This window comes from Macaca mulatta, chromosome X (genome assembly GCF_049350105.2).
Source record: "Macaca mulatta isolate MMU2019108-1 chromosome X, T2T-MMU8v2.0, whole genome shotgun sequence".
Taxonomy (NCBI): domain Eukaryota; kingdom Metazoa; phylum Chordata; class Mammalia; order Primates; family Cercopithecidae; genus Macaca; species Macaca mulatta.
Genome location: NC_133426.1, coordinates 118,265,457 through 118,276,780, shown reverse-complemented (window position 1 = coordinate 118,276,780; position 11,324 = coordinate 118,265,457). Strand labels below are relative to the sequence as shown.

At 36.8% G+C, this 11,324-nt stretch overlaps 1 protein-coding gene across 3 annotated transcripts; it reads right to left on the bottom strand.

The window, feature by feature from the left end:
• Positions 1–264: 264 nt before the first annotated feature.
• Positions 265–11,048, bottom strand: SERTM2 (serine rich and transmembrane domain containing 2). 3 transcript variants are annotated; one of them, XR_013412734.1, is made up of 5 exons: positions 10,844–11,044; positions 10,584–10,680; positions 8,089–8,144; positions 3,525–4,596; positions 1,410–1,610 (listed from the first exon to the last, which is right to left on the bottom strand). XR_013412734.1 is itself a non-coding variant. In XM_077988430.1 (4 exons), exon 3 carries the CDS (start codon positions 3,808–3,810, stop codon positions 3,538–3,540), a length of 273 nt encoding a protein of 90 aa, XP_077844556.1. In that variant the 5' UTR covers positions 3,811–4,596; positions 10,584–10,680; positions 10,844–11,048; the 3' UTR covers positions 1,410–1,610; positions 3,525–3,537. The 3 variants fall into 3 exon arrangements, 2 of the variants coding, with proteins under 2 accessions (XP_028697924.1, XP_077844556.1); XM_077988430.1 differs by lacking the exon at positions 8,089–8,144 and having other exon boundaries at positions 10,844–11,048; XM_028842091.2 differs by lacking the exon at positions 8,089–8,144 and having other exon boundaries at positions 265–4,596; positions 10,844–11,048.
• Positions 11,049–11,324: the final 276 nt, after the last annotated feature.

Below are 11,324 nucleotides of genomic sequence, written 5' to 3'. Positions count from 1 at the left end.
GGCACTTTAGATACCTTATCTCAATCTTCCCTCAGGTCACTCTTATGGACAGCTGGAAGTTACTCAATTTTTTTCACAACTTACTACTGAACAAACAAATGCACCAATCACTTTACAAGTGGAGAGAGAATCAAAGAGAGAATAAGAAAAAATAATGAGACCTCAAAATTATAAAAGTCCCACAAATGTGCAGTCGTTACAATTTATAGTGGGATGAAGAGACTAATGTCATTCTCTTTATATTCTTCAGACAATAGATATGTGTTATCATTAAACCAGTCATCATTTATTGTCCAGGGATCAAAAATGACATGCTAAATATTAATGCAAATATATTTCCATTTTTATACAATATGAATCTATTTCAAACATTAATGATTTCAAACAAAAGAAACCCAATTTTTTATTCCACACAATTCTTCATTTTGTTAAAAAAAAGTTCTTTTGTACAAGCACAAGTGAATAAAATGTATTACTAAATATAACCATTGAAATGTATTAAAATGGATCCCTTATACCTACTTAGTAAGTATGGTGGGATCTGCAGCAGTCAAACTCAGTTGTGAGTCTAAAGCTTCAGATTTGGCATGGATGGAAAGGTTAGGCTGGATGAATTCATCTTTACTTGATTAACCTTAATATTTCCTGCTTAATACATAATACATAAGCCTTTTACAATATACTTTGTTTTATACAACCCATGATTCTGAAATATATGCAAAATATCTTTTAAAAAATTGGATTTTTTTAAAACATATTAGGAGAATTTACTATTTACAGAATTAATGTGGTGAGTCTTTGTATTAGGTTGAATTTTATGAAATTGGTGATATTTGAGCATTTTTTGGCCTATAAAATGGCAATTTCATATGGTTCAGCTAATAAAAAGTGAAGAATTGTTCTTTTCGTCTTAAAACAGAGTACACACACATATAAATAACCTACCTGTTTATATACTGGCTAATGTGCAATTTTGGAGGGAGTGGGGGTGGGGGAAGGCAATCCAAGTCAGCATTTTGAACAGAAGAATAAACTCAAATTGTGCCCTCTGGTTACTCTAGCTGCCTTTCTGAGCAGTAATATATGTTAATACATTGGGGAATAAATATAATGTAAAAATTCTTTTCTTTACAGTAAGTTTGCTACAATAAAAACATTCAGTTTATTTTCCTAAAGATTAAATACCATGTGAGTCATTACAATGACACATCTGCTTAAAAGCATTTCCATTTGTATTGTCACTGGAAATTGGGTGGGGGGTGTTATGCTGCTGTTTTGGTATAAACTGTGCTGTGTGCTTTGGTTAATGCTCAATGACGATCTGGATCCCCATGGGGTAGTTGTGATGAAAGAGGGTGGTGGTTTTCCATGTGAGTAACCTAATCATAAATTAGAAAGCTTCATCCAAGTCAGTGCTTAAAAAGCAGTTTTATTCTCCTGAAATTTGGGTTAGGGAGGTCAGATGGGCAGAGAATAGATTTTCAGTCTGTATCTGTATTAGATTCAGCAACAAGGTATTTCGTATCTTGCTATTCACTGCTGTTGAGAGTATAATCAGTTCCTTCATTTATCCAGCCACTGACTTCTCAACTGTAAAGTGCATTCAAATACTGTGGGCACAAAACGGAGAGCCTGGAATGAGGGAAGATGTGTGTTCTTAAGAAGTTCTGGGGGGGGGGGTGCGGTACTGGCAGTCTTGATGAAGTCCATGTTTGGCTACCAAAGCTCAAATTTTAAAGGGTCCACTGAATTTGGGTGTTGAATAAACACACAACTTAAGACCATCAAGGTGTAATAATGTGAGTCACTTTGAGTTTGGAAAAATACATGCCCTCTCCAAGTCTTAGCCCATCTGCTAATTTGTTTTGAATGGTGCAGAATGCAGCTCCCATCTCTGACAGTGCACAGTTGGGTAACAGGTGTGGCAGAGTCAGCCTTACTGCTAAATTTAGCTCCGCATGTGGGGATTTCACACTTGCAGCCCCTTGGAGAGAGGAGCATTGACAAATGACTGTGTATAAAAGTGGAAAGCACTTGGGAATTTCACTACCAACTTAGATTTAGATCAGAGAAAAAAGGCCAATCTAAATTGGTTACAGACTACAAAGAGCTACATTTCTGGTGGGGGTGGCATCAATCTAACATCTATTTGATTTCTCTCTTACCATCATTACAGTTCCTGAGAGAGCACTCTCTGAAATTTGATGACCCCCCGCCTTCAGGTGCAAGTGATAACTTATTTTTTGTTTTAGCAAGTAGAATTTAACACAGGTGTACTCATCCTTTGGTGGGAAGAATATGACCAGTTTTTTAAATTCTAATTTGTAAATGGTACTCATCTCCTTTGGTTTCCCTTTGAAAAGTTAGTTTTAAAAATTAAATTCTCTCCACACTACTGGCATACTAGGGCTACTTATGAGAACGGAATTTCTCAAAATATAATTGTCTTATAGATAATAAGTGAAACACTTCATCTTTTGGCAGGGATCAGGAAGGGAGGAACATTTTCTGGGAAATACAAATGAGACATTTGAGGACATTGATCTCAATAAGGATTTGTTGGAGGATGTTGTTTAGTCCTTTCCTCCTTTGTCTTTTTTTTTTTTTTAATACTCAGATCTAAAGAGTATACTGATGACTAAATAGCTCTCTAACCATTTTTCAGCACAAAAACCCTGGGACTCAGAAGGCTTGAATGTTTTGTCCAAAGCCACATTCAACAACAGAATACCAAAATCATTTCATTTCTGCTCTAAAGTACAGTTGAGTCTTGTTTGCAAAGGCACCTTTTAAACAAAGCTCATATTTGTGTGCAACTCTATCCTAGAGTGTGATAGGGAGAAAGAAAAAGACAAAGAAGCTGCATGAATAGAATTAACATAGTTATAATATGCACATTTTTCTCTCTCTAGATGAGTTTGTTTACTAGAAACTTCTTTCTGAAAACTTACTCTTTAAACTGAAACAGTTTCTTTAAATCTCTTCTTTCATTTGAAACAAACCGAATTGCCTGAGATGATCAAATCACTGCTGTTTAGGGAAAGGACTCGTGGTCCCTTCCATTAACTTCTGACATAATTTAACTTCGTGTAGAGGTGATTCTTTGGATCAAAACACTAAATTAGAACTTGTCCTTTTCTTGGGATATCCTCTTTGAAGGATCAACCCTTTCAAAAGCAAATCTTCTTTGTTTTTGGAGCTTCCAGGGACCCTGTGTTTCTTACAACCACTGCGTATGAATTTCTGTGGTCTGAGGTTTGTGCAAGGCCCATGCACTGTTTGGTTACTATGGAAACCAGCCCTCCCAACCAGCTGTCATTTCCTATATTCCTTTCAGAGTGAGTCTTAAACGTTTTAGATAGTCCACAAGCAGAGTAAAGATGAAGAATAACACAAAGAAAACATGAACAGCTTGTTGTTAAATGAACAACTTGTGGATTCCCTACATGGGAAGCTTCATGTAAGAAAGCAAGCTCTCCTGGACATCTATATATAAGGGTTTACCCAGATCCACTAAAGCTCACCTTCATCCTGGCTTTAAGGAGTGGGGATTCGACTCTGCATCTCTACATCTGTGAACTGAGGAACACTTTCTGTGCTGTCCGAGTTGATGGGCGAGATGACATGTTTGAGCCGAAGGAGCATTGTGAAGAGCAGGATGAGGAGAATGGCCAGGAGGCTCAGGAATAAGCCCACATACATGTACAGGTTGGAATACTTGTCTGAAGAAGTATCAACCTCTGTTGCCAGAGTGGGAAAATGGGCACGCCCAGTGAGATTTCCATGGTATTTAAAATGCGCCTCCATCATCACTCAAGACTTGAGTTGGTATGTGTTTCTCTTTGATTTCTATTGCCCTTGAGGCATTTCACAGTCACTTAGACTGTCTCTAAATCTATTGGACGTGTTCTAACAATCCGGTAAAAACAAATCACTCTCAGAGCTAAGGTAATAGCACACAAGCAGAAAATGATGATGCTATGATTTGACAATTGAGACACCCTCTCTATCCTTCAGCACAGCAATCACCCCTCCAATAGGTTTTATCAGAGCTTCTTAATCAATTTTCAAAAATATAAGTAATGCTTTATTTTCCACACTCCTACTTTTATACTGATTAAAATAAATATGGCTGAAACTGCTTTATAATACTGTTATTAGAACAAGAATCTTTTATAGTATTATGTCAGTCTTTTGCTCTGTTTTGGTAGATGGATAAAGGGCTCGTTTTACCTATACCTAATCTAGATGTGTGGACTAATTATGTGGACCTAATTGGGCTCTTCCTTGAGGAGACTATCTGAAGGCTTTTGTATATATCAGGCTCAGCATATCTGAGTTTTCCTCCCGTTTGTCTATATTTCTGAACCTTCCCTAAGGATGGAGATTATAAGGTTCCTGCCCAGCTGCACAGCTTGTAAGTCTAGAAAATGTGAGTTTTCTGTAGCTTTGTTGACATCCCTCACTGTAGGCTGGACGGAAAGTGTTGTGAGACCTGGTAATTCTCAGGTAAGAGAGGTCTCAGAGACGCTGACAGCAGTAGGCCCAGGCTCAGGAGATTTGGCTCTTCAGATTCTCCAACAGATATTGATTTTCCTGAAAATCGAAAACAAAAATAAAGATTCGGTTATCTCTAAGAAAAACAAATGGCAAGGTATTTTGAAATAAAAATAAATTGATAAATTGCAAAATGGTTTACTATATGCAAACTGATTTTAGAATGCTTTTTCTTCTGTGTAGAAGATAGCTTTTAAAAGGTTAAAGAAAAAAAAATCAGATCACTAAACGGCAGCTAATAACTAACCTAGATTAGAACAATGTTTTCTAAACCGACTGATCATAAGATTTACTTGGGGGTACTTATTAATATACAGATCCTGGGCCCAAATCTAGACTTCCTGAATCATAATCTCCACAGTAGGGGCCTGGGCACCACTCTAGAGATTCAGACTTTATTGGTCTGGGACGAGACCGAAGCACTACTATTTAAAAAAAAAATAGCCACCCATATTCAAAGTTCATGTTTAGAATGCCAAGTTAAATCATTTTGGAAGACTGCAGCAGTAAATAGTTGACCCTATTTACATGGTGGAATGCTTTTGCCAACAAAAAGAAGGTTCTATCTTTACCAATGATGAAGGATGCATTTATTTGCTTGGAATAGGCCCACCCTCTCAATTCCTTCTGGGTCTACAAACATTGGGGAAAAATGTCTATTTTTACCCCACATATCTAAATAAGAGAGATAGAAGAAAAGCAATAAAGTCTTTTCCAAGTAACTTCGAAGTGCAGCCAGGACTAAGAACCATTGATCTAGTTGAATCAGGAAAGCCTAGCACTGAAACAAAGGAATCCTAATTTTAAGGAATTGTTTTTCAATCTCCAGATCCCAGTGACAATTGTTACTTTAATGAATCAGGGGAATGTTCAGGAATGCAGGCTTCCCCTAATTTTGTTTTTGGTCTATCTCTCTCATTTAGATCTGTAGGGTGGAAATAGACATTTCCCCCCAATAGTTGTACACCAGAAGGAATTGAGAGAGTATGCCTATTCTGAGCAAATAAATGCATTGCATGCTTTATCATTGGTAAAGCTAAAACTTTCTTTTTATTGGCAAAAACATTCCACTGTGTAAATAGGTTCAAACTATTTACTGCTGAAGCCTTCCAAAATGATTTAACTTACCATTCTAAACATGAATTTTGAATGTGGGTGGCTAAAATAAATGATATAAATAACCATCACCTGTCACACTTCTATGTACTATAGTAGATTGCTAACAGTGTAGCCTAGTTTTGTCTGTTGTTAACATACCCAAGGAGAGTTCGTAGAACTAGCTCCAACAGTCACATTATTTTTCCTATCATCTTGAATTTTGCCCCCAGCCTGAGAACACTTCAGCTTAAAGTTTGTATTCCCTAGCCCACGTTACTATACTTTCCATAATCCATATTTTTCTTAGTCTACCTACTTACTGTTCCTATTGCCCACACTTGATTCATAAGAAACAAGAACAGAGAGAGAGAGAGAGAATATCTTTCCACTGTATTTGGAGCAGTGGTCTAGGAAACATTTTTCTATCCTTGCAAGTACAGCTATTTTGATTTTTGATTAGCTGGGATCAAGGCCCAGGAATATGCATACTAAACACAAGCTTTTCAAGTGTTTCTTTGCATACTGAGCTTTGAGAGTTAATTATTGTTTTTTCTCTCTAGATAGCCCAGCTAAAGAATACAGCTAATCTATCTTATTGGTTGTTTGGAGGCTCTACTTTTAAAAGCATTTAAAACAATGTTATGGGTTGAATAGTGTCACCCCCCCAAAAATGGTGAAATCCTAACCCCCAGTAACTGTGAATGTAACCTTATTTGGAAATAAGACCTTGTAGATGTAATCAAGTCAATATATTAGGTTGGCCCTAATCTAATGACTGGTGTCCTCACAAGAAGAGGAGAAGACAGAGGCATACAAGGAGAAGATAGAGGTAGAGATTAGAGTGATGTATCTACCAGCCAAGGAATGCTGAAGATTGCCAGCAAATACCAGAGGCTTGAAGTGGCAAGGAAGGAGTCTACCCTACAGATTTCAGAGAGTGCATGGCCCTACTGATACCATGATTCCAGACTTCTATACTCCAGGCCTGAAAGAATAAATTTCTGTTGTTTTAAGCCACCTAGCTTATATAATTTTTTTATGGCAGTTTTAGGAAGCAAATACATAGAGTAATCACCCTGAAACCCTAGTGTTTTGGAACCTTTGGGGTAATGTTTCTCAGAGTGGTCAAGGGAAGTCCCTTAACCAGAATCACCTACAGGGTGTTTATTATGAATAAAAACATGGACTCTTTCCCAGAGCCTTTCCCTTGTTTCTTAGATTAGAATCTCTGGGGACAGTATCCTGGAATCAATGTTTGAAACAAGTTACCCACTTGTTTCTAAGCACATTCTTCAGGGAATGCTTTTCAGTCCTTGCTGTACTTTAGTATTACTTAGTATGCTTTTTGAAAATATATATAACTGGGTCTTTTCTTCAGGGTTTCTGATTCAGTAGCTCTGTATGGGGCATGAACATCTGTATTGCTTAAAAGCTCCACAGGTGATTTTGATATGCAGCCAGGGCTGAAAAACATCAGTCTACACATAGAACAAAGCACTTCAAATCAGGACTCTAACAGTCCCAGACAGCCCACACAGCTCAACTGCTTCACTACATATTCAAGTGCTTCACGTATAGGTTGTCAGTCTGACTGGCCTTCCTCCTCACCACTTCTCCCAGCAGCTCCTTTTCTTAAGAATGGTAGTAACCTAGAGATAAGAGCTTAATGGATTTTTCATCCATGTATCTCCTAAGTTACTTTTTTACCTGCCTTCCAGAAAAGAAGGGTAAGGAAAAATGAACACTCACTGCTAGTGCAAGCCAAGTGGGAGAAACCTCTATACTATCATAGTATCTTTATACTCCCTTTGAACCCCAAGTACACAGAATCAGGTAAGTCATACTCTTTGGTTTATGGTACATTGTCATCATTGGTAAATTTGAGCACTTTTTTATTCACTTATTTAATAATATATTGAACACTCATGGACAAACATCTGTGAGCAAACATCTAGCAACTTTAAGATTGAGAATGACTAATAATTTACATGACATATACCTATGCTCTTCCCATCTCATCCTCTTACCTATCCTTCTCCAGAAATAACCAATAACCAATATTCTGAAATTTGTGACTCATTACCTTCCTTTTATTTACACACACACACACACACACACACACACACACACACACCCCTATGCCTAAACAATGTTAGTATTATTTGTTTTGAACTTTATAAAAAGAATGCCAAACTGTGTGTAATCTTCAACTTGCTATTTTATTCTATATTTTATTACTATATGCTTTATTTATAACTAGTCTAGTGGAATGTAAAAGGAAAAAGAAATAAAATGTGGAAGTCCCCATGTTGCCTTTGGATTTTACTCCATTCTCCTTAGCTTGACATTTAAGGCTGTCAATCCTCTGGCCCTGGCTTACCTTAATTCCTTCCATTACCCTCTTTCCAATAAAACTGTAATGTTCACTCTTACCTACTTCCCTGCTTCCATATTTTTGTTTGACCAGTTTCTTCTATCTTCACACATCTCTGGGTGAGGAAATAATACAATTCTTTAAGATTCAGTTCATGAAGCTGATCTTGACTTTCCACCCTAACCCTAATTTCCACAATGCTTTGTATTTCTCCTAGAGGAATTAAATTTGACAAATATTGCAGATATCTATTTGATATGTTTTCTTCTAAATTCTAGTTTACAAAATTCTTGAGGATCATTTTCAGCAGTCTATCCCTTATACAGCTTTGCTTGCAGTAGCTGCTCAAGAATTATTGAATAAATGCATGGGTATGATGAAGAAATGTACCTAATATTTAGAGTTCGAAGAGAAGCATGGTCTTATCTCTGATCCGATTGCTAATATAGCTTGAAGAAGAACATAAATTTCTCTTTTCTTTTTATTCCTTTCCTCCACTGTTCAATTTCTTACTGGAGAATAATTCCAGATTATAATCCAGAGTTAAGAAATTATCACCTTGTTAGAAACTCTGTTGATGAAGTGCTATTTCACTTACAAGATTTTAAAGGAAAACTATATGGGATGGGTTAAATTTTAAATTTAAGTTTTAGAAAGTTCACTTGTGTCTACAGATAATTTTCAATAATAATTGATAGTTCATTTTCTGCCTCCTGTGCAATTGACCCTGAATCTTCCTTAGGTCTGAATACTTATTCAATATTTATTAGAATTCTAAGAAGCTTGGAGAAGCTTAGAGAACAATGATCTCAGCTACAGTTGTCAATTTCTTTAAACATTTCCTTTGAAATTTTGGAAAACTAACTAATCACATATTTCTTAAAGCCTCTATAGTCTTCAGGAGACCAAACAGTCTGGTCAATTCAGGGAGGTTTATCGATTTAATTCCTTAAGGACTTTGAAATGAATAAATACAATGTTTAGATATTGGGAAATCCTCTTTTTCGTTACTCTGCTCCTATATCTGTGACTACTTCTCATAAAAGCTTTTCAAACAGGATTGTCATGGCTCTCTTTGCTAACTAATTAATGAGTTGCACAGATAATATGATTGCTCTGTTAAAAGCTCTGCACCATTTGGAAAGAAAAACAACCATGCAATTTCAAAAAGAATTCAAATTCTATTAATTCTGAAGGATATGATTTTTTTGTGGAAAGAATTATTTTAGTATCCTGCAGTTCTTTCTGGAAAGCTCATACAATAAAAATCAGTTTCTAGTCTTTGTAAAAGTGATTGAAAGCTGTTGAGGGATAAGGAGGAGGGTGAGGAATGGAAAAGGGGGTAAGGAATTCGGGAAAGAAAGAAAGGAAGATAGAGGAAGAGGGAAGGGAGAGAGGAGGAAAAGAAAGAAATGTGAGAAATGAGTAAAGACTATGAGGGATGTGGGATGGAGACAAGATGGGGCAGGAAATGAGTGATTATGGGGGGGGGGTGAAGGAAGGGAAGGAGGTAATATTGAGAAAGAATGGAGGAAAAAAAGAGGACGAGAAGTTTGGGGGAAAGGGAAAAGAGGAAGTGTTTAATTTAATAACTGGCCAATGTCCAATATTAACTTGTGCCTCTGGTTTACTTCAATTCTAATGTAAATCAAAATACTCACAAGTGACATAAATGCACCTTTGGTTTTCTGATTGTATATTTTGTCATTCATTTGGTAAATAAAATCTTAGTAAAAAAAAAAAGTCTTCTGTTTTTAGTATAAACATTGAAATGTCAAATTCTCACTAATTTTTGACATTAGCATAGTATATATAACCTCACAGGAGCAAAATAACATACACTCCTAGATCATGAATTTTGCGCCCCAGAATGATAAGGGAATAGCTGTTTGCATCAATCAAACCCGAGAGCAATTCCTTGAGTGAAACTTATTTGTAACAAGAGTAACCAAGTTCTGCACAGGTCTCCAAAATCAGATTAACATTTCTTTGGTAAACATTTATTGAGTGCCAATCAAGTTCCAGACACTTTTTTAGGTGCTGGAGATATAAAATAAGAGTACCCTGATCTCTATTTGGTTCTCAGGGTGCTCCTAGTAGTTACTTTTATTTTCTTTAACATGATAAGGTTCTGGGAACACCCCACTGGTAATTTTACATTTTTCTACATGACACCTGCCTATATAATTCCAGAGCTGAAATCTCACCAAGTACTTAAGGAAAATGTTCAGTGGAACAATTCAGAAAAGAAATTAAAAACTATGAACTGCTATCAGCTTTTAAGAGTTAATACATTCTATTTATATTTATCTTCCTAGCTGGGGAGAAAAAACTCAGAGAGATAAGTGTATCGAGTTCCACATCACCCTATGAAAAAACGATTCCAGCAGCAAATGCTTCTTCAGTGGCTGGAGCCATTAAGTAATAAGCTTGCTCAAGTAGGAGTTGCTGTATCTTCTGCAGCAGATGGTGCCTATTTGTCACACCTGCCGATAAATAAAATAATGCCTCTCACCTCACCGGGAATAACATCATATTTCCAAATATCTCTTACCTCTCCTGGCCCACAGTATGAATAGGATGGGTCACTTAAGTATCCCTTTTGAAGCTTTCACCAACAGGTAAGTTGTTCAGGAACATCCCTGGAACAGCTGGAAAATAGAACGAAAGCCTTGTTTTGCCAAAGAAGCAGGACTATGTTCATGCAAAGTATGGCTTCTCTTTTATCTTCCTAAAGAGTAATCCCTTTGCAGAAAAACAGAAAAACACCTTTTATTACTTAAAATGTTACTTAAAATGCCAGTTACCACTTACAGCTTCAGAGTGCAGCTTCAGATGCCTGCTCCTTATAAGCTTTGAAAAGCAAAGAGAAGTCTGTTTGGATGTGTGTGTGCCCTCTGGAACATTTGAATGAAAGCAGCCTGAATTAGTCTAAGTCCCCAGTTCCTCTTTCGCAGGCAACAGTTTAGAGTATGCGGGAAAGGTAGTGATTCAGCTCTGCTCTGTCTCAGCGGTGTGGAGAGGGAGGAGATAAGAGAGGCTGAGAAGCAAAGTTTGTATAAGCTTTCTACTTTAACCCCTTCGAGGCTTCTTCATAAATCTGTAAGACTAGCTGAGGCTCCCTATCTTTATAAAAGCTGCTTCATATGTCATTTAAGAGGATCAAATCTCTAGCTAAATTCAGGAGGTTTTTCATCCTGGGTCTTACAGTAATACATGCTTAGAATTGAAACCAAACATTCCAGGATGTGATAGTGCTTAAATAATTCCATCTTTACAAACAGAATATTTGCAT